The following is a 27,972-nucleotide window of genomic DNA, read 5'->3' as shown; positions in this document are numbered from 1 at the left end:
GAAGATGATGTTCGAGACTTGCGTTGGACTTGGGCACGTTGGATCCCGGGGCTTTGCCACCGGAACATGTAGTTGTTGGTGTCGGGGTTGCCTTGCCAGTGCTGGTAGGAGGTACCTGGGTGGTTGCCTTAGTCAGCACTCCCGAACTAATATCGCGGCACGCCCGCCGACGCGCGACGCGTCTGACCCGCGACTGAGCTTAAAATCCCCCAGTGCTCGTTGGCTTCGACTCACCATCTTACTCGAACCCAACCCTCCAAGCCTCTTTGCTTTCGTCTTTCCTCTCTGATACCCCAGTTCCCGCGTGTAATACTTCACTTGCAAAGAGTAAGGCCCATTCGCTACGTAGCGCCCGCCGGTATGGGCTAACATGTCGCAGTGTTGGAAGCCAAGCTTTCGCAGCCCATGCTGCTGAAGAAGGTCTGTACCGCTCCCACAGTCATGTTGGCTCTTCCTGACCCAGCCAAAGATTGTCGATGCGATCAAGAACCTCGTCCAAGACTGCAACTTCGACTGCAACGAGTCGGGTATGGCGCTGCAAGCCATGGACAACTCCCACGTCGCGCTTGTGTCCATGGTGCTGAAGACGGAGCTGTTCACGCGGTGGCGTTGTGACAGGAACCTTGCTTTGGGAATCAACCTCACGTCGCTGAACAAGGTCCTCAAGTCGTTGCAAGGCGATGACCTGCTGTCCATCACCGCTGAAGACACCCCCGATGTCATCAGCTTTGCTTTCGAGAGCACAGAGAGCGACAGGTTCAGCCAGTATGACCTCAAGCTCATGGACATTGACCAAGAGCACCTTGGAATCCCCGACACAGATTACGCCGCGGTTGTCAAGATGCCCTCGAGCGAGTTCCAAAGGATCACAAAGGATTTGATGCAGCTCTCGGAGTCAGGTATGATACAATGGAAACCATGCTGCGGGGCTGGCTGACGGACAATAGTCGCGATCGAGTGCACCAAGGAGGGCATCAAGTTTTCTTGCCAGGGCGAGATTGGTTCTGGCTCCATCACGTTGAGGCAGCACAAGGAGGTCGAGAACCCGGACAACAGTGTGGAAATCACGCTTTCGGAGCCCGTATCCCTCACATTCTCCCTCAAATACCTCTCCAACTTCACTGCTGCTACCGGCCTCTCTTCAACCGTCAAGCTTTCCCTTTCAAACGAGGTTCCGCTGATGGTGGAGTACCCTCTCGTCGACCCGAACGCGACCGAAAGCAACAGCCACCTGAAGTTTTACCTGGCCCCCAAGGTGCGTTGACGCGACAAGATCCGGATGCATATGCTGACCAATTTGCAGATTGGCGACGAAGAGTAGGCGAAGCGCACCCGACAGCTAACGAACGACCAACGATTACTTCTCCGTGTAGGAATACAAACAAAAGGTACATGATGCGGACGCAGACTAGTGAGGGCTGGTTATAGAGACATCGTGACATGGGGGGCCTGTGTTGCGTTTGTGGGTGGTTTTGATGCGGAAAAGTCGGCGCGATTCCATGGAAGGCACGCCCGGTTCATCGACCGCGGGGTTGATGTCCAGGCACACGGCCCCACACGTCACACTGCGCCGCGGCCTCGCTCGCAGATAAGGTAGAAGAAATTCCATCTCTGCGACATTCACACTTTCTGCTCTGCTTCCTTCCTCCGTGCAATCATGGCCGACGACCATTCGATACCGGAAACCCGGGTCCTTGCCATAGCGAGCCATGTAGGTTTCTCCGCAGGATCATCGAACCACGACTGATCGCGCGACAGGTTGCTCATGGGTGAGTCAATCCCGATGCGCGGCGCTTCGTTTCTAAAGGCATGCAGCTACGTTGGAAACACGATGGCAACGTTCATCATGCAGGCACTCGGGTGCGAGGTTTCGGCAATCAATACGGTGCATTACAGTCAGACCTGATCCATACCCGTTCGATCTGCACCACAGCTTACCGTTGCGCGTGATTTAGGCAATCACACGGCATACAAGCAAGTCAAGGGACGTAAGACGACAGCGGACGAAATCCTCGAATTGTACGACGGCCTGAAGCAATCATACCTCAACAACTTCGACGTCCTGCTTTCCGGATACATGCCTAGTGCGGAAGCCGTGCAAGCTGTTGGCAAGATTGGCAGAGACTTGAGGTTCAACGCGTCAGGCAGGCCGGGATCCTTTTTCTGGGGTGGGTAGGCGTCTCCCAGGATGCAGCCCAAATACCAAATTCAGAGAAGGAACTGACTTCTCTCAGCGCTTGACCCTGTCATGGGCGATCAAGGCCGTTGTTATGTACCGGAGAATGAGATCCCAGAGTACAAGGCGCTACTGCGTGAAGCGGACCTGATTTTGCCGAATCAATTCGAGGCCGAGTGAGTCGAAGAAGTTCCTTAACGCTCGAATTTTCGCTGTCCAGGGAACACCACTAATGCTGCTCCAGGCTCCTCTCCTCCACCAAAATCAAGAATATCCCTACTCTCGCTACTGCAATCGAGACATTGCACCGAACCTACCAGATACCTCATATTATCATCACCAGCCTCCGCCTGTCCCCGGTCGACGGCACCATAACTCCTGACGCCGAAACCAATCCTACCCACCTGACCATCATCGGAAGCACCGCTCGTGCAGATCACTCTCCGCGCCTTTTCCGTGTCGACGTCCCCGCCCTCCCTCTCTTCTTCTCCGGCACTGGCGACATGTTTGCTGCCCTCACCGTGGCTCGCCTGCGCGAAGCCAGCGCCCGCGCGAACCTCCTGGACACATCATCATGGCGGAGTCCTGACGACGTACCTGCGGCAGACCTGCCGCTCGCACGAGCTGTTGAGCGTGTCTTGGAGAGCATGCAGGCAGTTTTGAAGAAGACACTGCGTGCATATGAAAAGGAAATGGCGACCCTTGAGGCAGAAGATGAAAGAGCCGGGTTGAGCGCCAACAGCGAAGGGGAGCGGGATCGCGAGGTCAAGAGACATCTACGGCGGATGAGGGCAAGCGAGGTGAGGGTCGTAAGGAACGTTGGGGATTTGCTGCTGCGTGAAACAGGAGAGGAGAGGGAGAAGTTTCCCGCAACAGAGGTGGCGGTTGACGCCAGCGGGTTGTCGACCCCTCTCTGACCTTTTGCCAGAGACCAGGTGCAATTATCCTTGGAGTTACTGACATATAGAATACAGATATTGTGAAAAAAAGACTTGGTGTTCCGAGCGATTCCATTGAGAGAAACAGCATGTGCGACATCGCGAGCGAAACGGCGTCTAGGGGGGGGCTGCACGATTTCTCGTGCAAATTCGATTCTGCAAACAGTCCATCAATGTTGAATTGCTTACAGACAAGGACATTCAACTTCCTCCGATTTTGCTTCTATATCACTCCAGGCTGTCAATCACCTGGACAACGCAAAGAACCGTTCTTGAAGCCTCAGCGATTGTGTTTCTCCTGCCTTTCAACGACCATGACAAATCGCGGGGAGCGCCTCAAAGCCAAAGCAAAGGTCTAGTCTGAATGGTAAAAATGGAGAAGTCTTGCTCACAGGGCCCCTAGCGTCGGTCGCACAAGAAAAAGCGCGAATCAGCATCCATAAAAGCCAAAGGTTCTGGTTCTACTGATTCGTTGACATCCAAGAGCTTGCTTGACATGCCTGGTGAAGTACGCAACGGGATATACAAGTATCTATTGCTCTACAGTGATGTTGACCGCTACATGGACTGGCGTTGCATCTGGGTCAAGGCCAGGCTCGCTCGCGGGCTCCTCCTCGCAAACAAACGTCTCCATGGAGAATCAGTCTCATTCTTATTCAGCCAGAACACGGTCGAGTTGCACTGGACCGAGCTCAAATCCCTTGTCCTTAGGAAGAGCATCGAAGCCAGCAGCATACAATCCCTCGAACTCCAATACCTTGAGCTGGACTTCAGATTCTCTTCCCGTCGTATACGGTCAGACAATGTTCAAGATGGTTATCGCAGGAGACCTTGAAGACTTCGTGAAGATTGTCGGTGCCGATGCGAGGTTTGTTAAGAACGTGTCTATCACAGAACCCGATATCGAGGAATTGCACAACGAAGCAGACTTTCTTTCGAACTTTGGCCACTTAAATCGCCTTGAGCTTGCGCACCATCATGACCACCAAGAGACCTATGCCAGTCCCATCGCTACTGCGGAAGAATTCTACAACACTGTCCCAGGCTGGATTGAGGCAGCGGGGGTCATCAAAGGCAACAAATACGCTTCATTGGATGTCGTCATGTTCAAGGACTGTTCCGCTACTTGGAATGCAGAGATTAGAGTTCAGTTGAAATTCTACATTGGGAAACGACGCAGCTCGTTTCCTTTTCTCCGAATGCCTCAAAACGTTCGTCAGGACATACACGAGCTTGCCATGACTGACCAGTCGGACTATACAAACGAACACTTACCAGGACGGATGAGCGAGTTACAACCTGGAGGAATCATCGACCTCGATCAAAAAATAGTCAGAGAAGATGGAGCTAGAATTGTTAATCGCCACATTGGGGGAAAGGTATACAGAACAAACTCCGTGACCCCAGGGCTTCTACAAGTGAACAGATTCGTCTATGAAGAGTCTTTGCCTATTCTTTACTCAAAGAACACATTCCTCTTTTCTTACATTCTCCTGGATGACATCGCCAAGATTCCTACAATGATGGAATTATTCCTCAACCAGATTGGAGCTTCTGCAGCATATATCAAGCGCTTAGCTGTGGAGAGACTTATCACCGAGTGGAGAACTCCGCCAAATCTTATCCACCTTGAAAAGCTCTACGTGCCAGTAACAGAGGGCCCTTTGAAGCAAACCGAAAATCCGATCATTGCTGCCCGAAATTTCTTTTCTCGACAACGTCAATGGATAGAAGGAGTCGCCTCTTTCTAAGACAACCGGACGGCTGTTCTGAATATCATTTAGCCAACGACAGGCTGTGCTATGGACCTGGTTTCTGCGACGCACGCGGGATGTGAGCGGCAATTCCGAGAAGAGCTGCACAGGCTCTTACTCGTCGATTGAATAAAAGAGATGTGTTTCTGTGTTAGGTAGCCAATCCCTTGCTTGGGAACTCCGCCAGTACGGAAATCATGTACGCGCTCTTTTTGCTATCATTGCAGGTTTACGAACGTCCTTCTCCAGCGTTGAAAGAGAGGGTGTTTCTGCATTAGCTATCCTCGCTTTCAAGTCGCTTTTCGAGTGTGTCGAAGGACCGGAGGTCGGTACACATCGGATACTGTGCAGCTCACAGAAGGAAAAGATATCGCGGGCGGTCGTCTCGGTCATTCTCCTGAAAGAAAAGCGGACACAGGAAGTCCTGTCATATCCGCAAGCATAATGTTGCAAAGTGACATGAGGTCAGGGACAAGAGGGGCATGTTCTTAAAATGCGTATCAAAGGAGAGTAGCTACCGTTGCTGAGTTCACATTTCAAGAATCAAGTCAATCACCGAGAGCCATCGCGGACGACTAAGAATCCATGGAATAAGAGAGGGACCAGGATGACACATGAACGACACGCTCGGTGGTGTTTAGAGGACGGGAGGGCGGACCAAGGAAGGGTCCCTATCTCACTTTTGGAAGGGTCCGGGAAGTTAGGGGGTGACAGTCTGTCGGTGCCCTGTGAAAGTTGAAGTTGACTCAGTGCACAGCAAGCGGGAAGTTGCCTGGAAAAAGGCTGCCAGGGCCTACCTCACGATTCCATCTCACAGAGCCTTCTAGACTCCCGACCAATTTCTCGCCTCTGATAATGGAGTCCTGTAATGACGAAGAACCCCAAGCACTTGTACTTGGATATGAAGAAGACCATTTTCCAGACGAAGACGAGGAGCCCCCACCGGCTGAAGAGGACGGGACCCTTCAGACTGATGTTGACCCTGTTACTCTGACTTCGGCGTCGAGCACTGAGCAAATGGTTGGACCCAACGCTTCCATGAAGACAAGTTTGCTTATCTATTTAGGATGACCGAAAAAATACCAGAACTTATACGCTCAAGATCGAGCTGACATCGACCTATCCGCTTCACATTTCGAAGCTCTTTCCGGTAGTAAGCTTTGCAGACGCGCGCTCCTCAAATGGTCCTGACTTTGGCACAGGAACTTATCAAAACTGGCGAGCGGGCAGGAAGCCACGCGATTTACGTCAGGTAACAGCCTGTGTCATCACACTTCTGGAATCTCCCTTGTGAATTACGGAAATTAATTCTGGGCTTCGCCATGACCAGCCGATTTCCAATTTTCATTGATACAAAGGGACTTCGCTGTGGTAGAGGGGCACAAGGCGAAACTTTATGCTCTAGCCTGCTAATCACTGGCAAAAGGCTCTGCGAAGAGGCTTTGGAAGTTTTATACAACCGCAATCGGTTCTCAATGCAGAGCTTCAGTCTGCCGAAGTTCCTCGAAAAAGCTGGCGGCAAGGCAGACCGCCATATTCGAGAGATGCGACTGCAGTTGCGTCTCGATGCTGACCGGAACATACTTGGCATCTCCAGTCTATGCAAATTGGAACATCTCACAAAGCTCCGGCTCGACTTTTCAATGGTTGGCGACAAATATGTCCAATTATTCGTCGCGAAGGACTTCTTCGCACAAGCACAAAGTTGGATGACCCAAGTCGCAAAGCGACAAGACGACAAGTTTGCGGCGGTCAAAATGATTGAAACGTCGTCCTGGACACCGACCCGAAACGGAACCATTGGTTCGAGAAGAAGGGAATTCAAGCTTCTTGGTGGGTCTGCACAAGTACATTGAACAGCCATTTCTGGCAGAGCCCGATGAGCTTTCCTTGTATTCCGATGCTTGCAGCTTGCCAATCTTTTACCATGGCCCCGAGTGGTCACGGTGGAAAATCTTGGAACACATCAGGAGCATGAAGAACATCCCGGATTCTCCTGTTCCTTTTGGCGGAATACGAACCGGTGAGAAAGTCATTAGCCTGTTTGGCAGGACTCAGCACAGACAAGGTTCTCTCGTTTCCTTTGATGCTACATTCTACCTCCGCCCAGAGATGTCTCCACAGTACAGCCCTGTCTGAAGCTAGCGTTTACGGCGGACTTTGGACAAGTGGAAAGGAAGTCATCCTTCAAATCTGTGATCAGACAGCGAAGAATCAAGATATCTGAATCGAGGCCAAGTTGAAAGCCTTGGAGTTCGAGGTCGAGCGACCAAAGCCGAGGTGAAACAAGGAAACAATTGTATGAGTGTCTAGACTCTTCTCAGACGAAGGAAACAAAGTAAAGCTGTATCAAGGCTGTGACTCCTAGCTACATGGATCGTATCGTTAGATGTGGTCTACCGTTATCCGTAGAGTGCGAAAGCTTCATCGTCTCAAGCTCTCGACTCAAAGAACAGTTCAGAAGCGAAGTTCCTGCAAACCGGTAGGTTGAAGGTCGGAAGTATCTCATGTAAAGCAGGGACGGTGCGTCAAGCCAGTCCAATTACCTCAGAGGAACTCAGCGTTGTCTTGCAAAGCTTTCCTATCAGCTTCTTTCCTTGAGCGTGCATTGGATCACGAGCCGAACAGATCAAAGCGAAAAGCAGCTATGGCGAGCGAGTGCATAGCACAGGGATTATCCATACAATTTCGCCGTTATGCCAACCTAGTACAGCATACATAGTCTCCATTGGTGCTATCGCCCATCCTACGCCTCAAAAATTCCCTCTCTCTGCGTGTTTCCCAAAGCTGTCCACACAACACGTCGACGCCTATCCAACGAACAATTCGCCATGGGCAATCCCTAAGACTACGAAGCAAGCAAGGAGGCCCTGAAGGAGTTATTCGTCGGCATCGGAAACTTCATCGGAAACTTCATCGGCAACTTCAGCGATAAGAACGAAGGCATGGTCGTGCCATTTGGAGGAGTAGTAGGCGATCCCGCTCCAATGCAATTGTAGCGACGCTGATATCTAGAGAAGTCTGATTCCACACTCCACGCGCGCAGGCGTACTTCGCATGAACCAAAACGAGAAGACGTTCGAAAGCAATTGATAGACGCGTTGGACCAAATTGTGGAAGAGTGTCCTCGCGATACGACCAACCGCAAAGAGTGGCTGGGAAACGCCCTTGAAAAATCTTCAATTGACCGGATGCTCTCAGCCCAGTCTCAGCTGTGTCGTTCTGGTCCAAAGGCGTTGCTTGCTGGCCGGAGCAACCAGTGTGAGGCTGGACGCCATTCCCTGGAGCTTTCTTTGGATTCTCGCTTTCCGATCAAATTTGTGGATTTTTTAAGCCAGTCGGAGCGTCACTGATGATGTTTAACGTTCCTGTAGGGTTGTGTCAGCCTCGGCCCCCGGATTGGACAGCATGTCCTCTATCTCAAGACGCAATACTGATTTCCAAGGTTTCTGGACCTACCACGAGAGTTGAGAGACATCTTCTACATGATTTTGATGATTAGAGACCAGGAAATGCTGATCCTTCGAGACTCCAGATTCTCCGAGAATGCCCATCTCACCGCGGGGCTTCTCACTGTGAGCAAGCAAGTGTACGAAGAGTCTGTTGAGCTACGGCGAAAACACAATCCGCATGTTCATTGGAAACTTCGAAAGATTCATGCAAAATGTTAGCAACAAAGCCGGTCGCAGCGTGAAATGCCTCACTTTGATGTGGGCCGAGGATGAAGAATATGGGAGGAATGGTTTGAGTTGCTTAGACAACGAGCTCTGGAAGCTGCCACAGTTGACTCATCTTCGATTTGATCTCAGGGTGTTTACATACGAAGACTTCTGCGCTGCAATTGGCTTGAAGATTCTCTTTCAACGTGCTCGAAGGTGGTTTGTTGAAGTTGCAAAATCCAGGGGAGATAAGTTTGCGGCACTGGAGCTGGTTTCGGCTGATGTCTCGATTCTCAACAGCAAAGACGAGGAAGCAGAAGTGGAGGACGACGGGCAGTCGGATGAGAATGGGGAGGAAGAAGAAGAAGGAGGAGGAGGAGGATGAGGAGGAGGAGAGGGAGAGGGAGAAGTAGGAGGCGAAGGAGCAGAAGGAGGAGAAGGCGAAGAAGAAGGAGTAGGGGATGATGTAGAGGAGGGAGAAGGAGGAGAAGAAGAAAAACGAAAGAAGGATCAAATCAAGTTTCAAAAAGCCCTACGGCAATACCTAGAGACCTAGAGAACTTGGACTTTTCCCTAGACAAGAGTTTGGATGACGTTGCTAGAGATGGAAATCGCCTTTCACAAAATGTGTCTTGATGAGTTGGACGCTGGCGGACTGGTGGTAGCGATGTTTTTGATCTCAGGTGGAAGCATTTTTGGTAATAGCCATTGTCATCACTGTCCCTTCTTTGATGGAGACTTTTCCCGTGAGCGCAAAGGAGGTGTTTGACGATGGCTTGAGGTTGCGAAATGTCTGTTGTGAGAGAGCAAAATCTAAGGCCTGTGGCCAACAGTCCAAGTACACATGGTTATGCACAGACAATTATGACGAAATTTCCACATGCTTTGATCGAATGAAAGAAATAAATGTTCGAGATTCGTCGGCGAGCGACGGTGAACGTAGAAGCCAAGCTGCGTAAAGAGTAGTACAGGAGGTACCATCAAACGATCTGTCTCTTGCTACGGGCGGAGAGATTTGTTTGCAATACTGCTAGGTTGTGATCATTTCGGTTTTTAGGGATGTTAAGGAGACGGGAGGTTGGGCCCGAATGGAATGGTGGTGTTGTTGGTTTTTGAAGGCCCGGCTTGTGGTAGAGAGCTTTGGCCAGGATTCTCCAGGTCCGCGTCGCCTGAAAGTTGCTCTCCGAGTCTAACCACCCAATTCACCTCATTCGACAGATCCCGTCCAGCCCAGCGCACGCGCGTTCACATCTGTCTCGCAGGAAAAATGACGGAGCCAATTGCGCAATCTGATCAAGGAAATGGAGAACGTCCAGACGTCCAGCTTCCCGAGGCGCCCATGTCGCAAGATGCGCCCGCGACGAACGGCACCGCCGACACCATGGACGTCGAGATGAAGGAAGAGCCCGTCGAGGTAGGCACAGCAGATCACTCGATCCAAATCCACGGCATGTCCATCAGCTCACAAACCAACCTGCAGTCAAACCTTGCGCCAGCAAACGTGCCGCCGGCGCAAAACACCACCACCACCACCTCAACCGCGGACACGCCAACCAACACGACCACACCTCCAACACAGTTTCCGCAACAGCCGCCGCCACCACAGCAAGCAGCTGCTTCCTCGACGACCTTGCCATCCGCGACCTCACCTCCACCTGCACAAGCCGCGGCCGCTGCAAGCCTGCCAACGGCATCTACGAATTCCGCCTCCACGCCCACTTCCTCTGCGACCGCAATGCCACCTCGCGACCAGCGCGCCGAAAGCGCCACGCGCACCGGCTCGCCGCGTCCCGGCCAGCAGCAGGCGCAACAGCAGCTCCCGCGTGAGGCGCTCCCCCACGGCAGTCCGACGCGCGTGTACCTCAACAGCCACCTCACGCCGTATTTGCTCGAGGGAATGAAGAAGGTCGCGGTGCTTGAGTACGTTGTCCATGGGCTGCTGTACTCCAGAGCAGTGAGATTGTGAACATCTGGTGATCGCTGACTTGGTCGTTTAGGCCTGAGAAGCCGCTCAAGTGGCTGTCGGATTTCTTGGCGGAGAAGAGCAAGGAGGTTGAGGGCACTGGCACTGGCAACGGAGCGAGCTCGGGTTGAGGTTCTTTTGGAAGGCGAAGGTATTGGAGTACACAATCGGACACACGCGGGTCTACCATGATACCCTCCAACTCAGGTTGCATAGCGGCGGCGTTCAAAAACGACAATTCAAGCTTTCAGAAAACATCACATACCCAGAACCAGAAACAATGGTAATTCGAGTCATCTCAATTGGTGGTCATGGATGACCCGGCCATAGGAGCCTCTAGGACACCACGATCTTTTTGCCCACCAATGCTCATGGTCGCCGTTCACGCCAGAGGGTATTCCCTTCTTCATTTTTCCCATAACGTCCAGCCAGCTCCCATCTGATCAGCAAAAAACCCCACGCAAACCACAACCCGACGTCGTGAATGCATTTACGAGACGAGAGTGGAGGCGGTGGCGCTCTCGTACCTCCAGGTGGGGGGAAGGACACCGACGGTCTTGTAGTAGCGCGAGAGACGGTGGATACGGGATTCGATCAGAATTAGGCGGAACTTGCCGTCCTTGTCCTTGCGGTTGGTGGACAGGTGCTTACGGACTTGGACAGCCTGCATTATGGTTAGAGAGCGGGCATCGGCTGCTTGGAGTTGGAAATGCGCACCTTCTTGATGAGCATGTACAGGTCCTCAGGGATCTCGGGAGCCAGGCCGTTGGACTTGAGGATGCGGAGGATCTTGTTACCGGTGACGACCTTGACCTGGGCAACACCGTGGGAATCACGGAGGACGACACCAATCTGAAGACGGCTCGTGAGCTTGGGGTTTTCAAATTCGGGGGTTTCGTTAGCATACCTGGGAGGGGGTGGCGCCCTTCCTGGCGAGCTTGCAGATCTGGTCAACGACCTGGAGATTGGTTGTTAGCTTCGATCCTCGTTTTTGGGAAAGGATGCGATTCCAGAGTGCATGGCGTATTGGAGTTCCACCAGCAGCAGCAATATCGGCAGCCTCAGTATGCCCGGATCTCGCATATGCAAAATTAAGCCCCTGTAGACTTCCTTGCGAATGGCTTTGCGAGGGATGGCCAAAAATCGCGAGCGTGAGCGTGAGCCTGCCGGGATGCTGGCTGCCAATGTTGCTTGACAGAACACCAAATGCCTTGTCCTCTCCAAAAGTCGCAGTATGCATCATACCTGGTCGGGAGTGGTCTTCAACCAAGCAGGAACGCTCCTTAATGGTGTTAGCGGTGGTGTCCGTTGTCGTGACCGAAATCGAGCCGTGGTGTCAAAATTACCTCGAGTACGGGATAGCGGAGGACGAAATGCCCTTGCCCTGCAAAATTCCCACGCCGTCAGCATCGTTGTTTCCTGGAGGTATGGCGGCTTGATCGATGGAGGGGTCTTCGTACCTTGGAGTGAAGGCGACCCATTGTTGCGACTGTGAGGTGGTGATTCGGCTGTCGAGACTGTCGTGGCTGGAGAGCGAAGTTGGATGGGAGGTCGAGCAGATTGTCGTGGGCTGCGCTCGCTTCTGTGCACGGACCACCACGCTGAGTTTTTATCCGCCGACAACTTCAAGCCGTCACCTTATCTTCCTCTCAACCACCACCCGTGTCTATCCACGACTGTTTATTTCTCGACAACATGCAAAGGATTCATGCGCCGTCCTTCATGTTTGCAACTGTAGACGGACATGTGGTGGTGGTGGAATGAGATTTCCCCGCGAATGCTAACTGCAGTCCGCGTCAACAGGCTCCATTTCAAGGTACGTCTCAACTTGGCTCCTGCTGAGTCTCCCCTTGTGATGAGCAAACATCCGTAAAAAGTCAAACTGGCACCTCTACTGCTAGGGGCTTGCAGTTTCTTCCTGCGGGAAGAACTGCGAGCTTCGATGATCTTCAAGGACTTCTGAATTTCCCCTCCAGCACACTACTCTACATGCACAAAGTCTTTTGCGCAACTCGCTAACGAGAGTATCAGTCGGCTTTTGCAAAGACGAGGAATTAGAAGGGTCTAGTACCGCCGTCTGTGGGCCTGTCAGGTCTTCTGACCACCATGGGCCACGCTCCTTTTTCCTGGAGTTTGTTTTTCTGTGGTCATGTCCACCTTGCACTGCAGAGCTTTTGCCTGGAAGCCTTGTACCACTTTTCCGCACACTTAGTTTCAAAATGTTCAGTGTTTCGTCTTGATCTTTCATTCCGCGAAAAATTGGTGCGAGACATTGCTGCGAGACCGTTCAGGCTCAGTCCATGGAAATGTCTGTCAGCTTCCTAGCTTATGAAAAGGCCCAAAAGGAATTCTCGTTCGAGGCCTTGGCCAAAGTCGCCACGATTGCAAGAGAGAACATCACACCGCAAAGCTTGGTTATAATCGTGTTTGTCCATTTTGTAACCCTAGGCCTTATCGATACCAGGCATTGCTAATGCGTGCTAGCTTCGATCGGCCATGAGATTTGACCTGCGAGTGAGGGAGCATTGTGCATTCCAAGCCTCTTTGGTCAACACGGGCGGAAAAGGAGGCAATTATGTCGTTGGCTCGGGTGCGCCATGGCCAAGTCCGCAAGTCGCGGGAGCGCATGGAAAGCCGTAAAAGCCAGCCGTCAGGTGTGGCCGGCCTGATGATGGCGGTAAGTAGTACAACTGCTTACTGGAGTTGCCAACGCTTGCCCAGCCACCTAGGCCCGCTCCGCCCAACTCGCGGCTGAGGAGGAAGCAGCTGAGTTATTGGAAATCATGGCTGTGCCCGATCCAACCACATTCCCTCCAAGTCAATCGGGATTCTTGTTCCCACGATTGATCGTTAGATGGGGTGAGCAGTGATGCCAAAGCAAGCATAAGTTGGAGGGATCCGGATGCTATACAAGACCAGGAATCCTACTTCTCCAGGGCAGACGGACACGATGCGACATGAGAGAAGATGATCCCAATGCGGAAATCATAAATGAGGACTGCGCGGCCTGGGCCGAAGAGCATGGAGTACTGGCATCAAGCCTAGGAGACTGCTTGTTTGCTCCTGCACGAGAGAGCGACATTGCGTCGTCTCTAAGCCGTGGCAGCGGGTGTGCACCACATAGGGGAAGCAGTGTCTAGGTACCCTAGAGTTGTGTGTGACAGCAAGATTAGTAGGGGTACGGGGTCGCGAGGTTTTGATGAAACAATCGGCTAACCAACCAAAAGTGGCGGAGCACAAGACAGTGGTGGACGCGGCACGTCTTGTGTTGGTGTTGGCAAAGGTATTGGCAGTCGGTGAGGAGCGGGGTGATTGGCGGCGCGGGTAGCGGCTTTGATCGGGGCTCCGTGCCTGGCTAGGCCTGATGTGGTCGAATGCTCGCTGGGCTGGGTTGGGCGGCATATCATATCAACCACCACCACTTCCTTCCCCTTCACTTCTCCCCGCTCTCCCCTAACCAAGTCGTTCGTTTCGTTTCCCTTCCCTGTATCACAGTCGCTCGCTCATTTACGTCCCGCTGCGGCATCGCGCCGAAGTTGTTCCGGCCCAGGCCTATCCCCCATATCTTCCTTTTACGACACCTCCTTCTACTCTCTTTCCTCACCACCTTTTCAGCGTTCCTGTGCCTTGCCGCTCACGTTTTCTCCTTTTCCCTGGCGTTCGCCGTACCCCTATCACGTTTTCTGCGCCATGCGCTCACCCCTCTTACTCCTAGCGCTCCTTGCGCTCGTCCTCACTGCCAGTGCCATGCGCAATGGCTGTGAGAACGCCGTCAAGGATGAGTCTGGAAACTACTACTGCGAACCAGCTGTGGACACCATCCGCTACGTCAATATTTCGGGATCCGGTACCTATCAGACGCCTTCTCTCATTGAGGGTGAAAACACATGCGTCGACTTCATTGACATCCCTTACGGTGGACCGCTTGCTCCGTACAATGAGGAGGTTTGCGCACACTTCCAATTCGTCGAACTCGGCATTGACTTTTATTGCAGATTACCGTCATTCTTCGCGGACCTCTCAAATTGCGCCAGTTTGCAGCATACAGTCTCAACATCACCTGTCAACAGAATGGAAACTCGAAGCGACACGCACCTGCGCATGAAAATGAGCATGAACACCGCCACCATCACCATGCACGTCACGCACACCAGCACCTGCATGACAAGGCAGAGAAGCAGAAGCGCGGCCTCGGCGATGTGGTTGTCGCAGAAATCGATGGCGAACTAGTCTCGTGGATCAACACCTACGGCGGCCCCACTGCACCAGAGCCTCCTGCACCAGAGCCTCCTGTGCCCAGCAGCTCGACCTCTTCACTTTCCAGTCCTCCGTCTTCTCCACACTCAAGCCCCAGCGCTCCATTTTCTGTTCCACCAAAGACTGATTCGTCGGGTTCCTGCGAAGCCTGGGACAGGATCTCCTACTATAACTCAGAGGAGAGGGTCAAGGATGGTCTTACATTTTTGACTCATCCAAAATTCCAGAGCGGCATTGCTTACGCCGGTCCTGACGGTATTACTGCGGTAGATGAGCCGACTCTCTTCGATGGCGATCTTGAGAACACAGAGGAGATGTTCATCCAGACCGACAAGCCCTGCTCGGAAGACGTTGGCACTGAATGCCCTTACTACAAGGACGGAGACAAAGCTTATCGTAAGTCTGGGCATGAGCTTCACACTCAGGCTCTCGCTAATTTGATTAGACGGATACGGTGGTATCAAGAAAGCCTTCTTTTTCGAATTCATGATGCCCGATACTGGCTCACACGCGACCGTCTGGGAAATGGAGAGCAAGTACAGGGCAGACAACATGCCCGCCATCTGGTCTCTCAACTCCAGAGTCATGACCAATCAGTACGGCTGCAACTGCCACCCAAGTGGTTGTGGTGAGATTGACTTTTTCGAAATCATGAATCCCGGCAACCACCGCATGAAGTCCACGATCCACGGCAAGACCGGCTTCAGCGGTGGCGATTCTCACTACATCCAGCGCCCCACTGATAGCTACATGTCTGCCTGGGTCGTCTTTGACGGAGACAAGATGGTTCTCAAGGTGGTGGACCCCAACACCGAGGCTCCAGAGAGCCTGACGCCTGAACTTCTTTCTTCTATCCTCGGATCCTACGAGGAATCCACCATCAACATCGAAGGTAAACTGGCCGTTTTCGAGGTTGCCTCGTAAGCAGTCAACAGCCATCTCAACTCGATCCTCTTCTTCTCTGTAATTATAGTTCGCATATCACAGGCAGCTGGAACACCGGATTGGCGCGCGCGGGGCTTTTCGTCCGGTGAGCGATGCTGGCGTTTCAAAAGGCTCTGGTCGCTTTCTGAGCGCAGGGGACGTCTGGCGCAAGGCTTGCAGTTTAGCCTACAATTCACGACGACGACGAGCAGCATTTGAGGGATACCCAATAGCGGGTCTGACCAATCAGCCTTGCTTTTTCTTTCTTCTCCTTCCGCATCTGCGGGAAATATTGTAAAGCTCCAATTACAAATTCGGCTGGCTAGGACGTAGCTTGTGTTGCTTTCTGTGGATGAACAATTTCAAGCTTGAGGTTGCTACCTGTTTGAGGCCTGGTAGTCCGCTACGAGGTCATGTTTTGAGACTGAAGTTGTGGTTGGCTGCAGACCGCACAACAGCCGAGGCACAGGCTTGCGGCCGTGAGCATCACGCCCAGCCCAGCCCAAGCGACGACTTGTCTACAGCGACGAACCTGTAGCATATACATCCGTGCACCCACAGCCTCAGGCATTATCCCCAAGTGCACGAACTCTCGAAGTCTTCGCTGAATTTTGGCACAGTTTTTGGCGCAAACTCACTGGCGGTCGGGGTCTGTCTCGTGCTCGCTTATTTGCCTAGGTAGGCCCGCGCCTTGATTACCGACGGCACCTCCGCTCTGCGGTGCCCTACCAACGTCGTCTTTGACATCACCGCATCACCCTCCGTGCGTCCCTCGTCCCACTCGCCCCATATCCAGAAAACGCATGTCAGACGCGCCTGTTCGTCTTTGAGAGGACATGGCTTCGCCTCCGAAGCCGTGGGAACGATCAGGAGCCGGAGGCACCTCGACCGGTACGTTCCCGCCACTCACCCGCCTGCCTGCGGCGCGACGGCTTGCCGTTGAGAATCACAACAAGAGCCGGGTCCAAAAGCATCCTGCACACGACTGACTTGGGGTCTCAGGCGCAGCGCCAACTTTGAGCGGCGTGACTCCTGCCACTGCCGCCGCGAATGCCGCCTCGTCGTCCGATCCGCCGGCTCTGCCCTCGCGACCAGACTCCCTCGCCTCTTCCGTAAACCAAAACGCATCTGCCTACTCTAGCATGAACATGAACGCGAATCGTCCATACGGATATGGCTCCTCTTACAGCTCCTACTCGTCGCCGTACTCGCGCATGGGCGGATACAGCGGATACGGTGGCTATGGCTCCATGGGCTCCATGGGTTCCATGGGCTCCATGTACGGCGGCGGCATGTACGGTGGAGGATATGGAGGATACGGTATGGGAGGTGGCATGTACGGGGGAATGGGAGGCATGCCTGGCGACCCAAACAATCCTCAGGGCTTGACCCAGTCCTTCAGCCAGAGTACAGCCGCGACGTTTCAAATGATTGAGAGCATCGTTGGCGCATTCGGCGGATTCGCGCAAATGTTGGAGAGTACGTACATGGCGACACACTCGTCGTTTTTTGGTAAGCCATCCCTCGGTACCAATTGCGCAGATTTTGACAAGGGAACAGCCATGGTATCCGTCGCCGAACAATTTGGCAATCTTAGGCAGACTTTAGGATCCGTTCTGGGCATTTTTACGCTTATGCGATGGTTCAGGACTGCCATCGCAAAACTCACTGGTCGACCCCCGCCTGCGTCGTCTACAGAACTGACGCCATCCAACTTTGCGTCCTTCACAGGTCGCAACGCTGATGGCTCCCCTGCGCCTGCGCGCCCATCCAAGAAGCCATTCATCATCTTCATGCTTGCCGTGTTCGGCCTGCCTTACCTCATGGGCAAGCTGATCAAGGCCATGGCGCGATCCCAGGAGGAAGAGGAACGCCGCCGACTCGAGGCCAACGGTCAGCTCGTGGGTCCTGAGGAGCAGCTTGACCCCAGCAAGTGCGAGTTCTGTCGCGTGGTCTATGACTTTACACCCGACACCAACGCCAACGCCGTCCAAGGTGTGGACTTGGCTGTCAAGAAGGGTGATCTCGTTGCAGTCATTAGCAAGACGGATCCGCTCGGAAACCCGTCCGAGTGGTGGCGCTGCCGTGCCAGAGACGGCCGCATGGGATATCTCCCAAGCCCTTACCTTGAACCGATTCAGAGGAAGATGCCGGCGCAGATTCAGAGCGCCAGCCAGGCTGGCAGCCCGATTCACAGCCGAGCGCAAACCATGACAAGCAGTGGCAGCGGGAGTTGCACGCAGGCCATGACGGCGGCGACGCTGAACAAAGGAAACGAGGCCAAGGAGCAGCCAGTTCCTGTGGTGCAGGGCAAGGCCAATGATATTGGCATTGACAGTTTTCAGAAGGGCATGTTTCGGTCGTAGAAAATTTCTAGTGACCGCAGATGACTGTCTAATGGTGGATTAGAGCGTTGATTTCATCACATGCCTTGAAGCGGGCTCTTGACTTTTTCTGCGTCTTTTTGGACTTGGGCTGGGATCGGTGGCGTTGGGTGCAAGGCCGCGGTTTTCGAATTGGGATTGTGTTGTAACTAAAACGTTGACCGTCGTTTTTCTTCACGGCTAAGGACTCCCTTTTTTCTGGCATTTGGGAGTGTTGGCATGGGGTTAGTATCAAAATTTGACTTTGATTGGCCAAGCTGGGCACCTGGGATACAAGGAGAATGTTGGATTGGTATGCAGGAGACTTGGGTCGTGCGGAACTCTGGGGAGGGAGCGAAAATTGCAAGTCGTTTGACCACCGAGTTCAAGCCATGGAAAGATGAAAGAAAAAAAGAAAGAAAAAAACCCCAGGACGCACCTCTCAGTGGTCAGCGCTTGGGACTGGCAGAGCAGAGGGACGCATGATGCGGGGATGCGGCGCCGGGGAACAACAGGTCCAGGTGCACCCCCAGGGCACGGGCCTCTCAGCCCTACCAGACGTCACGCCCGGGCAGCGCGCATCTGCCGCACCTTAATTTAGCTTTCAGAGCTCCTCCCCCCAGCTCCAATCCTTTCTCTGCTCTCCATCAACCTGTCGTCCACATAGCTGCCATTCTGTCAGCTGCCTCCAGCATTTCCTCGCAGTCTGTTCAAGAACCCTGCCCTGGCCTGACCTCTCGCCTGCCTCATCCCAAGGCTCCCGGACCTTCCTCGCTCTCTTCCCTCGTGTTCGACACGCCCTTCTGCTCCACACCGACATCATGCTTGCTTCAAAAAGGCTCGCCAAGGTCCGTCACTCTCTCCTCATTCCGCGGTCTCTTTGTTGCTGCGAGACATTTGCTAACGCCTATCCAAGGAGCTCACCAAAGTACGTCCGTTTGCACCACCATCAGCGCGTTGCTGCCTACCACAACCTGACCGAAGCTTCAACCCTGCAAAGACCTGCCTCTCTTGCTTTCAGATGTAGCCTTGGGAGGAAACGGACGGGCTTAACAGCATATCAAGCCGTCGGCTCATGCCGCCAAAGCCATGACCTAAGCTAACACTTGAGACCGCTCAGATCCAAGAAGGTCTGCCTCCGGGCATCTCGCTCGTCGAAGCCGAAAACTTCCAAGAATGGCTCATGGACATTGCTGTGCTGGACTCGAGCCACCCCATCTACGCAAACCAGACATACCGCTTAAAGTTCCGTTTCAGTAACCAATATCCTATTGGTAGGCCACGCCCTATTGTGCTCGTCCCAAAACACACAGGCTTCGGAAATGTGCGAGCTAACCGACGGTCCGTTGCGAACCAACAGAAGCCCCCGAAGTCGTCTTTGCTCGCGTGCCCTCCCTATCCATCGACATCCCGCTGCACCCGCACATCTACAGCAACGGCATCATCTGCCTCGACCTGCTGGACAAGCAGGGCTGGTCGCCCGTGCACAACGTGCAGAGCGTGTGCATGAGCCTGCAGAGCATGCTTGCCGGCAACACGCTGGCCGAGCGGCCGCCCGGCGACGACGACTTTGTGCGCCGCAACACGCAGCGCCCGCGCGACATCAACTTTTACTTCCACGACGACAAGGTGTGATTGCTCGGCAGTCGGGCGTCGAGTTACGGAGGAGGAGGAGGAGGCGTGGATATACAGAAGCATCATTGTTCAAAATAATTCAAGACCGGCTGGAACGATGTATGTGAGCGTGCGTGTGTGCGGGGACTGGCCGGTCTGCGGTCTTGTCGAGACTATCAAACATTGGTTGGCGTTGGGCTACTCTTATCTTGGTGGGTTTATCTTCTCGGGCAACAGAGAACTTTGGAAGAGCTTGGACAGCCATGCGGGCTCGCATGCCGGGACAACAAGTATCGCACGAGGACTTGAAAGGGAAAGTAATTGCTCTTTTGCTCCTTCACTTCTCTTCTCGGTCGCCCTCCTCCCCACCATTTTTTTTTTTTTTTTTTTTGCTCTCCTTGATTTCCAAATGTCTTGTCTTGTTATGTTTACCTTCGGCAGGGTGTACGGCTTAGCTTTGGCTTTCATAGAATTATGAAGAATACAGTCCAACAGCATTTGATTGCCCTCAGTTTCCGGAGGTTGATTGACACAAGGGAAGCTTTTTATGGCCAGCTCTTGGAGCAATCACTGAAAAGAAAGTTGCCATACTTCAGTTTTCTCGATCATCGTACCGGCCAATCCCATCAGCTCACCCTTTCCCGAACTACGATCGAACGGGACCGATTGTGTTGATATAATTGTCCTCGTCGTCCACATGCTCTCGCGTCCCTGACGCGCCATCATCCACCACCAGTCTGGCTGCTTTCCTCCACTTCCCACCCCCCCAACAGCACACGCACACACAATACCAACAGACAGATCCCAACTCGGCCGAACATGGCGCCATCGACGCGACCGGCGTGCGCTTCGGCAAGGGCCATGGCTATTTCGATTTGGAGTGGGCGCTGCTGTGTAGTGTTGGTGCTGTCGATGCGGCGACGCCTAGGTGCTGTTGCGGTCGTGCATGCATGATTGTCAGGTCGTGCCCGACGATGCGGCGCTTGTCCCCGACGAGTTCGATACCGTTGTTGATTGCGTTGTTCACGCCGTCTCGAGTCATTGAGGTCAGGGACCCGCAGAAGCCTGTTGTTGGCATTTTTGTAGTAGAGGTTGAGGGGGGTATGGTTGCGAGACGAGTGTGGAGTTGAGGGGGCGACGGTAGGAACGAGAATCAATTGGGAAAAAATTTTTTCTGCCATGCGAGCGAGTAGGATGAGGAGAATCAACACAGCCGGAAAGAGACGCAAAAGGCATGGGAGAGATCAAAGAACGACAGACGGTTGAGAGGTGCAGACCAGATGAATAACTCTGGCCGTCATCATTTGGTATTGCATAATCTCGGCAAGCTACGGCATCTAGTCTGTATAAGAGACGCGGGTATCTCGACCACCCCAGAGCCCGCTCTCACGAACCACCGTTCGACGACTCGAAATTAAAGAAGGGTTTGTGGGTGGTAAGGCCGCCCCGGTCTGGATTGGTCCTTTCTTGCTGCCGTCATCATGACTTTCAGGGGAATTTTTTTCATCGCCATCTTCCGCTCTGCTCCTTGATGTGCGCTGGAACACGGCAAGCTGCTTGCCATTGCTGCGTGCATGAAAGAGAAACCGTCGGAAATTCATCATCGAGGTTGGGACGCTATCGTATCCCTCCCCAAGTTGCCCCTCTTGGAGAATGCGCCCATCCAATGCAGATTTTCCACCCCGTTTTGTTTCAATCAAGAAAATCAGAAAAGAAAAAATTACGTGGCGTCAGTGAAGCAGAAAAGTGATGGTCATGCGCGTTGGAAAGGGAAATCGAGAAAATGCAAGGCCAAAGGGCGCCGGGCCCCAAAGCAGAACCTCGAGGTTGGAGAACTCGACGGCGGGGGGAGAGGTGGTCGGAAAGATGCGCAGTAGCAAGCACTGAAGCGACATCTGAGAGACGAGGACTAATTCAGGAATCCCTTGCAATTGACTGATCCACAGAGACAAGGGATGCGGTCATCGCTGCCAAGTTCACGTTCGAACTTGTAGTCGTATGTAAGTTCCTCGTCTGCAGGCCAGTTAGCATATACTTGGAAACCCAAAGACCGAATGCTTACTCATTTTGATATCCCTCAGAGCGTAGATGACGATCCGCTTCGTGCCGTCCACCTTGATGATCTTTGCCGTGCAGTTGGGCGTGCAGCTGTGATTGATAAACCTCGCAATACCACCCTTTTTGGTGGCATCGATGACCGTGTCCTCGTCGATGCGGAAGAGGTAGCTGCTGCCAACACCCTGCTTGTCGTACTTGTATTCCCTAATGTCGGCAACCTTCTGCCGCACCTTTTCTCCCACGTACTCAATGATCATATCATTGGCAGAAATGTCTTCCTGCGCGTAGAGACCCCAGTTGTGAATGGCGGATCGGTCAAACTTGACCAGCTTCTTGCGCTTCTTGAGTTGGTTGAAGCGAATGGAAATTTGATCGCCATCGGATGACAGTGCTTGCTTTTGCGTGCTGATTTCATTAACCAGGCGTCGGTTGTTGACGCGAGTAGACCGCGAGTTTGTCACTGGGGCCGGCTTGCTCGCTGCTGCTGCTTTGGCCACCATGGCAGCTGCAGCAGCGGGATTGCTTTTGGCCAGTGCTTCGCGTTCTTCGCGGGCCTTTTGCACACGGATACGGTGAGGCAGGTATTTTGACTTTTCTGCTTCCAGAATCTTCTTGACACCCTCTGTTCTTGCGCAGCCAGTTGGGTTGGGCTTGTAATAATTCTCAATCTTAACTTCCTTGTAGGAGACGCCTTCGAAGCCGGTGTTGAGCTTCTTGACGAGCTTCTCCTTGTAGGCAAAGAGGTTGATGTCGCTCAGAGAAGATTGTCGGACATTCTCCAAGGCCACCGCAAGGAACTTGAGATCCTCTGCATCCTTGATTGTATGCTGGCATCCGTCAATGTCAAAGACATAGTCCAGCTTCTCCTCAATCGTGGAACGCGGGTAATCGATGGACACACCCCAGACTGGGTCATGGGGAAGCTCGTCAAGAACGAGACCTGGCTTCTTTGGCTCTTCAGCAGTGTCCGGTTCATCGACCACGATGTCCTCAATCTCCGTTTTGAGGGGTGATGGTTTGACTTCTTCCTCCAGTTGCTGCTTCTTGGTGGCCTTCTTTTTCGACCTTACGGGCTTCTTCTTCGCCAGCTGAGCTTCAGGCTCTGGCGTCTCCACGACAGTCTCATCCTCAAACTGATCAGGCGTCGTTGCTGCTTCGGTCGATGGTAGCACGCTGCCGGCCCTAGACTCGTCTTCGTCCTCGGCAAACATGGCGTCGGCCTCGCGGACGATTTTACGGTATTTGAGCTCCTTCTTACAACGCTTAAAGATTTCTGACGTGTGAGGGAAAGCGTGCACGACCTGGTCAAGCTCGCCATCCGCCATCTCGCCAGGGTCTTTGTTAACAAGGTGAGGAAACAGTTTGCGAGCTTGCGCATCAGAGTCGTCGCTCCACAAAGGCTCAAGCTTCCGGCGCTTGGATGGTCGCAGCGGAATGACATCGTCTTCATCCTCTGGAGCCACAGAAGATAGCCGGCTGATGGACCTGCTGTCTTGTTCTTCGGTGTCCTTTGTAAATGTGCTTTGCTCGTCATCGGAGTCCTCGTCCTCGAAGCTTTGCATTTGACGATGCAAATTCCGAAAGGCAGCGTGACCAGGCCTCTTTGGGGGTGGTTTTCTGCGTCGTTCATCGGCAAAAGCATTGACCTCTTGGCCTTTGCGACTTCGTGGACCATGTCCAAAGTTCTGTGCTAGGCTCTTGCGCAACGATTTGTTCTTCCCAAACTTCTTGTGGGGGACAAAGTTGTCCACGGCGCTGAATATCATTGCTGGTGCCTTTGTCTCTGCAGCCGTTGGTTCCCGAACGCCCATTTCCTTTCTCTTCTGAGCATGACGAGCCGGATCCAGGAAGTCGTAGATCGCGTGGGCAGCAATCCTAGCTTTGATGTCGCTCATTACTTGCTCCACCAGCTCCGTCTCGAGCTTCTCGCGTGCGGCCCTGACTGGATCCAAATTATCCGCACGCTCCTTCTTCTCTTCTTCAAGATCCATCTCTTCCTCTCTTCGAATCTCCTCTTCAATCTCCTTTTGACGCTTCTCTGCCTGTACACGCTCCGGGCTGGGACTGCGGACGTAGTTCGGGTTTCCGTATTTGTTGCATTCCATGTTCATGACGTATGTGAATAACGCCTGCATGTTGCATTCGAGGTAGCAGCGATAACACTCGTCCTGTCCACGCTTGGAGTGGTCGAATATTATGTAATAACCTGTCCGATCCAGGCGGACCTCCGACCAGGCATACATCTTTAATCTCTTCTTCAGATGGGGTATCGTTGTGCCCAGAACAGGAACATAGCAATGAGCAATGAAAATGTACGGCTTCCGTTTGATCGAATCGATAATGGGCTCTTTTTCGACCAAGGCATGCTCGGGTCGAATCGGCTTCTGGGCCGTTGGCGGGTAAGCCGCTGCGAAGGGTGGCCGCGTGCCCTTGCCTGATGGCCCTTTGGGTGCATTAGGCGGCGGTTCAGACGAGGGAACAACCACTGGAGTGCTCGGGGTCGCAGACGATGCCTTTTTCGCTGTGGCCGCCTCCTCCTTCTGCTGTCTTGCCCGAGCACGCTGAACCACCCCATCAACCATGCGCTTGCAGCGCCGCCCTTCGCGATCTAGCTCGACTTTGATTTGGCGAAGCTGTATTCTTTGGCCGTTTCCTTGCTCCACCGCTGACTTGGCTGAAGCGGCTGCAGGGACTAGCGGTCCTCGCAGCGGCTTGCTATCCCTGTAACGAATAGAACATATGCCGAGGAAGCTCCCCGTGGCGGGATCGATCTTGTTGTCGAACTCGGCGATCTCTCCATAGCTGCCAAAAAACGTGCGTATTTGCGTTTCTGGCGTGAATGGGTCGAGACCGGTGACAAGAATTCTCGTGGACGGACCAGGACCGACGGTGTTCTTGTCGGGAGCATACGATTTGAGGGTGTATGGCGCAAGCCTGAGCTTGGCCTTGTTTACCGCCCGCGTAGAATTGTGGGCTCCGGTCGTGTACCCGGCTATGGCCAGACGAGGGTCTGGTGGCGCCGCGATGTCCTACTCAATCAATAGCATTAGCCAGGTACACGACCAGAGATACTCCACAATTATAGTATGCAAGTGTGCGGAAAAACAAGGCAACCGGACGTACATCTCGAGGTATTGGTCGGTAAGCCGCCTTGCGCTTGTGTTTGTCCTCTTTGGAGAGCTTTGGGTCGAGTTGAGGGTCGTAGACGGTCATGAAGCCTTTGTCTTCACCCGGGCCAGGCCTCGCTTGTCTCCGGAATTGGGGAGGGGTGGTTGCTGGCGTGATCGCTTCGGTTGTGGCAGGATCCTGTGAGGGAGCCGGCGGCGGCGCGCTCAATGCGGAGACGTGCGTCGAAGACATTGGCTCGACGGAGCTCTTCGTAGGTCTAGGACTATTTGACTTTTCTGGAGGCGAGGATTCGGTGTTTGTAAGAGGTGTTAGAGCGTGAATGGAAGAATTCGTCCCTGGATATGACATTGTCTGCCGGCAGGTGTTGTGGGAGCTGAAGACTGAGGAGGCGGCACTGGAAAGTGAACTTGCCGAGCCGACGCCAATCAGTGGGTCGCCAGAATCAGCTTGTTGCGATCCCTCATCGTCTTCTTGAAGTTGTTGGTGTTGGTACCTCTTGGCACCTGCGCTTTCGTTCTTGTGCCGCCCCGCCGGGTAAAGGCTGGCGCTTTCGTCTGCGTCTGGTAGGGAGAGGAATCGCGAGGGATCCGTCTCTCCGTCTGCCTGGTGAGAATCTGGTGAAGACTTCTTGCGCTTGTGCTTCAAAACCGAAGGCGCATTAGGGAAGAAGTCCGCAAAGCCCGCTGGTGCGCGAGACATTTCACCATGAACCGGCCCACTGTGCAACCATGGCGGATTCGGAAGTCTTGGGTATTAGCGGAGAATAGAGATGAGGATGGAATCCGAGGCGTGGCAGCGACAGTGTGGGTTGAGCGCGAGGATTGGAGACGCGGCAAGGTGGAGCGCGAAATGCACACGAGAGGCCGATCGCTGACTCGAGGCTCCCTCGGAGGCGCTGAGCGGAAGAACAGCAGCGACAAGGACGTTTCGCACTCTTCTGAGGCACACCAGGATGCAGCAAAGAGCAGCAACCGTGGACAGACGAGGTGGTCGGTATGGAGTGTCGTGGCGGGGAGAGGTAGAACGTTTTGGCGACTGAGGACTAGCGGCCTGCCCCTTGGGTCAGCCAGCGCAATCTAATCCGTCTCCTCCCTCCAGCCCAAGACCTCGACCACACGTCGTCCTTCACCTCGAACAACCTCGGATTCTACATGACGCCTGTTCGCGCATCTTTCGACATGAACTTGCCTCCGAAGACATCGATGCAGCTCGCGCGCGCTCGCACTCGGCGATAAACCTCCACTGCCCTGCCCTGCGCATCAAAGCTTCGGCCACAAAATCCACAGAGTCCATCTTCACGAGCGACGTCATGCTTCAGGCATCGCACCGAACAGATTGAAGAGGGCATTTGACATTAAGACGTGCATTGGGCTATTGTAGGATGCGCTCACGTGAACGCTTGGTGCCGTGCCAGCGCGGGTGCCAAAGACCCTAACGGCTGCCAACATTCAAGACGGAATCGAGTGTTCAACCGCGTACCTTGCGACCACGACAATGAGATGTCCTTGGGTGTTTTGAAGGCATTCATGGCCGTCGATTTGCTGAGCATTCTTGGACTACTGCGTGCAACGCTAAATTTCGCGCGTTATCCTTGCTTCTGGCTTTGGGAGGCTAGGCCTGGAATGAAACAACAAAGGACGTGTACAGTCTCAGTGAGCGACGGCAGTGTCAATGCGCCATGGCTTCGAGTTGAAAGTTGCCGATGACCAGTTTCTCGTATGCCTCGTTCGAATAAGGTCTGGCGTCGTTGAAGCGCACGTCATTCCTCGTCCTTTTTTTTTTTTTTTTTTTAAACCTCGATATTCTGTAAACCACCGCTTATTGAGAAGATATCCAATGCTCCCAAAAGGATGCTATCATCCAATGGTGTAAAAAATCGTGCTGAGGCTCGAAAATGGCGACTTCGCCATGGCTGCCGGCTTCATAATCATGTATCATGTTCGACCAAGTGTCGTCCTCTATTCCTCGAACTTGCCCTCTGCCCAGCCCCTCCTCTTCACACCCAGCTCTACCGCTGCCTTGCCCCAGTCCTCGCCGTGGTTGTGGCCCTCGTTACCATTCGCGCCTGCAATGCCTGCCCTGTATTGCGCTTGCACCTCGTCCAGCACCGTCAAGAGCCCAAAGACGACCGGCACGTTGGAGTCGAGCTGCACGCGCATCAGACCGTGGCTGACCGCATCGGCAATGTATTCGAAGTGCATCGTCTCACCCTTGATGAGAGTGCCGATCGCGACGATGGCGTCGAAGGGAGCGGTCGATGCTTTGTCGGTCTTGGACGAGGTAATGTTGGTCAAGTCGGTTTGGGAGGAAGAGGCTCCGAGCAGATCGGTTGCTGCGCTGACAAGAGCGCCGCCGGACAATGAAGAGGCCTGGATCTGGGAAGAGGCGTACATCCTGGGGGAAGCTCGAATTAGTTCCGTGGTTTTTTTTTTTTTTAAGTGCCTCGTTTCTTTGTGATAAAGCCGTTGTCGGCGACATACCGCTGCACTGCAAATGGCAGCTCATAGCTCCCAGGCACAGTCTGGATGACAATGTTCTCGCTCTTGACACCAGCGGCTGCGAGCTCCTTCTTCACGCCGGCCAAGAGGGCGTCAATGATTTTGGTGTTCCATCTCGCGTGGATGATACCAATGCGCAATCCAGAGCCTGTGGACGATGTCAGGGGCTGAAGGTTCAAAATCGAGGGAGCATCCAAGGGTTCGACGGCTTACCGTCGTAGGTGCGAGCTTCACCGGGTCCCTTGAGCGGTGCCATGATTGATAAAGTTACAGCAGTATAAATGCGATCGGGTCGAAAGTAATAGGGAGCTGAAATTGATGCACGAAGCGGTAGTGGCGGAAGGCGAGGAAGGTGATGGGGAGTGAATCAAACGAGGACCTGGCCGCCCAGGTACGATGCATGAGCCCCGCCATGAGCAAGCGGCCGTCCCTCGTCCGGCGTGGAGTGCAGGGTGCACGGACATCCAAAAATACCCTGCCTTAGCAATCCAGCTCTCTCGTCTTCCTTCGACTGCCTTCACATGCATCAATGGCATCGATTGCTAGCTGCAGGTCAAGCTTCTCACATTCGCCGTGGGAGACTGAAAGCCACATGCTTGAAAACTCGTCGATCATAATTACTACATCAAGAGGCCTCGT

General features: G+C 53.5%; 13 protein-coding genes across 13 annotated transcripts; 9 read left to right on the top strand and 4 right to left on the bottom strand.

Moving 5' to 3' along the window:
- The first annotated feature begins 192 nt into the window (after positions 1-192).
- IWZ02DRAFT_442255 (proliferating cell nuclear antigen, C-terminal domain-containing protein) lies at positions 193-1,628 on the top strand. Its single transcript, XM_066766954.1, has 5 exons — positions 193-327; positions 380-420; positions 470-899; positions 948-1,255; positions 1,304-1,628. Coding segments are annotated over exons 1-5 (798 nt in total). The 5' UTR covers positions 193-326; the 3' UTR covers positions 1,322-1,628.
- Positions 1,490-3,378, top strand: IWZ02DRAFT_132803 (pyridoxine kinase). The gene is made up of 6 exons (XM_066761636.1): positions 1,490-1,711; positions 1,759-1,769; positions 1,816-1,895; positions 1,956-2,168; positions 2,235-2,352; positions 2,421-3,378. The coding sequence occupies exons 1-6, from the start codon at positions 1,658-1,660 to the stop codon at positions 3,091-3,093; spliced, it is 1,149 nt and encodes a 382-aa protein (XP_066626193.1). The 5' UTR covers positions 1,490-1,657; the 3' UTR covers positions 3,094-3,378.
- On the top strand, positions 3,379-4,964 carry IWZ02DRAFT_132763 (uncharacterized protein). The gene has a single exon (XM_066761635.1). The coding sequence runs from the start codon at positions 3,663-3,665 to the stop codon at positions 4,863-4,865; it is 1,203 nt and encodes a 400-aa protein (XP_066626192.1). The 5' UTR covers positions 3,379-3,662; the 3' UTR covers positions 4,866-4,964.
- Positions 4,965-5,723: 759 nt separating this feature from the next.
- On the top strand, positions 5,724-8,360 carry IWZ02DRAFT_511571 (uncharacterized protein; the record flags this gene model as incomplete). The annotated part of the gene is made up of 5 exons (XM_066770537.1): positions 5,724-5,888; positions 5,935-6,021; positions 6,071-6,120; positions 6,295-6,715; positions 7,733-8,360. The coding sequence occupies 5 exons, from the start codon at positions 5,724-5,726 to the stop codon at positions 7,865-7,867; spliced, it is 858 nt and encodes a 285-aa protein (XP_066626191.1). The 3' UTR covers positions 7,868-8,360.
- Positions 8,361-8,498: 138 nt separating this feature from the next.
- On the top strand, positions 8,499-8,912 carry IWZ02DRAFT_430036 (uncharacterized protein; the record flags this gene model as incomplete). The annotated part of the gene is made up of 1 exon (XM_066766026.1): positions 8,499-8,912. The coding sequence occupies one exon, from the start codon at positions 8,499-8,501 to the stop codon at positions 8,910-8,912; it is 414 nt and encodes a 137-aa protein (XP_066626190.1).
- An 882-nt stretch (positions 8,913-9,794) lies between these two features.
- IWZ02DRAFT_487489 (uncharacterized protein) lies at positions 9,795-10,621 on the top strand (the record flags this gene model as incomplete). The annotated part of the gene is made up of 2 exons (XM_066769375.1): positions 9,795-10,447; positions 10,525-10,621. The coding sequence occupies 2 exons, from the start codon at positions 9,795-9,797 to the stop codon at positions 10,619-10,621; spliced, it is 750 nt and encodes a 249-aa protein (XP_066626189.1).
- A 359-nt stretch (positions 10,622-10,980) lies between these two features.
- On the bottom strand, positions 10,981-11,971 carry IWZ02DRAFT_467584 (40S ribosomal protein uS15; the record flags this gene model as incomplete). Its single annotated transcript, XM_066768567.1, has 6 exons — positions 10,981-11,154; positions 11,208-11,342; positions 11,398-11,448; positions 11,736-11,772; positions 11,837-11,874; positions 11,951-11,971. The coding sequence occupies 6 exons, from the start codon at positions 11,969-11,971 to the stop codon at positions 10,981-10,983; spliced, it is 456 nt and encodes a 151-aa protein (XP_066626188.1).
- Positions 11,972-14,036: 2,065 nt separating this feature from the next.
- IWZ02DRAFT_132671 (putative TOS1-like glycosyl hydrolase-domain-containing protein) lies at positions 14,037-16,050 on the top strand. The gene is made up of 3 exons (XM_066761634.1): positions 14,037-14,435; positions 14,486-15,143; positions 15,193-16,050. The coding sequence occupies exons 1-3, from the start codon at positions 14,181-14,183 to the stop codon at positions 15,669-15,671; spliced, it is 1,392 nt and encodes a 463-aa protein (XP_066626187.1). The 5' UTR covers positions 14,037-14,180; the 3' UTR covers positions 15,672-16,050.
- Positions 16,051-16,885: 835 nt separating this feature from the next.
- On the top strand, positions 16,886-18,037 carry IWZ02DRAFT_371115 (Peroxin 13, N-terminal region-domain-containing protein; the record flags this gene model as incomplete). The annotated part of the gene is made up of 2 exons (XM_066764539.1): positions 16,886-17,183; positions 17,232-18,037. 2 exons carry the CDS (start codon positions 16,886-16,888, stop codon positions 18,035-18,037), a joined length of 1,104 nt encoding a protein of 367 aa, XP_066626186.1.
- Positions 18,038-18,624: 587 nt separating this feature from the next.
- On the top strand, positions 18,625-20,167 carry IWZ02DRAFT_442235 (ubiquitin-conjugating enzyme). Its single transcript, XM_066766953.1, has 4 exons — positions 18,625-18,882; positions 18,951-18,962; positions 19,155-19,308; positions 19,395-20,167. The coding sequence occupies exons 1-4, from the start codon at positions 18,856-18,858 to the stop codon at positions 19,667-19,669; spliced, it is 468 nt and encodes a 155-aa protein (XP_066626185.1). The 5' UTR covers positions 18,625-18,855; the 3' UTR covers positions 19,670-20,167.
- On the bottom strand, positions 20,168-20,906 carry IWZ02DRAFT_442233 (uncharacterized protein). Its single transcript, XM_066766952.1, has one exon. The coding sequence runs from the start codon at positions 20,827-20,829 to the stop codon at positions 20,371-20,373; it is 459 nt and encodes a 152-aa protein (XP_066626184.1). The 5' UTR covers positions 20,830-20,906; the 3' UTR covers positions 20,168-20,370.
- A 651-nt stretch (positions 20,907-21,557) lies between these two features.
- IWZ02DRAFT_370923 (uncharacterized protein) lies at positions 21,558-25,183 on the bottom strand (the record flags this gene model as incomplete). Its single annotated transcript, XM_066764527.1, has 3 exons — positions 21,558-21,661; positions 21,711-24,735; positions 24,821-25,183. 3 exons carry the CDS (start codon positions 25,181-25,183, stop codon positions 21,558-21,560), a joined length of 3,492 nt encoding a protein of 1,163 aa, XP_066626183.1.
- A 1,610-nt stretch (positions 25,184-26,793) lies between these two features.
- Positions 26,794-27,589, bottom strand: IWZ02DRAFT_370954 (6,7-dimethyl-8-ribityllumazine synthase; the record flags this gene model as incomplete). The annotated part of the gene is made up of 3 exons (XM_066764528.1): positions 26,794-27,229; positions 27,316-27,481; positions 27,547-27,589. The coding sequence occupies 3 exons, from the start codon at positions 27,587-27,589 to the stop codon at positions 26,794-26,796; spliced, it is 645 nt and encodes a 214-aa protein (XP_066626182.1).
- Between the last annotated feature and the right edge of the window lie 383 nt (positions 27,590-27,972).

The sequence above is a fragment of the Phyllosticta citriasiana genome (genome assembly GCF_038021145.1).
Source record: "Phyllosticta citriasiana strain CBS 120426 chromosome Unknown IWZ02scaffold_2, whole genome shotgun sequence".
NCBI lineage: Eukaryota > Fungi > Ascomycota > Dothideomycetes > Botryosphaeriales > Phyllostictaceae > Phyllosticta > Phyllosticta citriasiana.
Note: the sequence above shows the minus strand (reverse complement) of the source record. Positions and strands in the feature narration are given on the sequence as shown.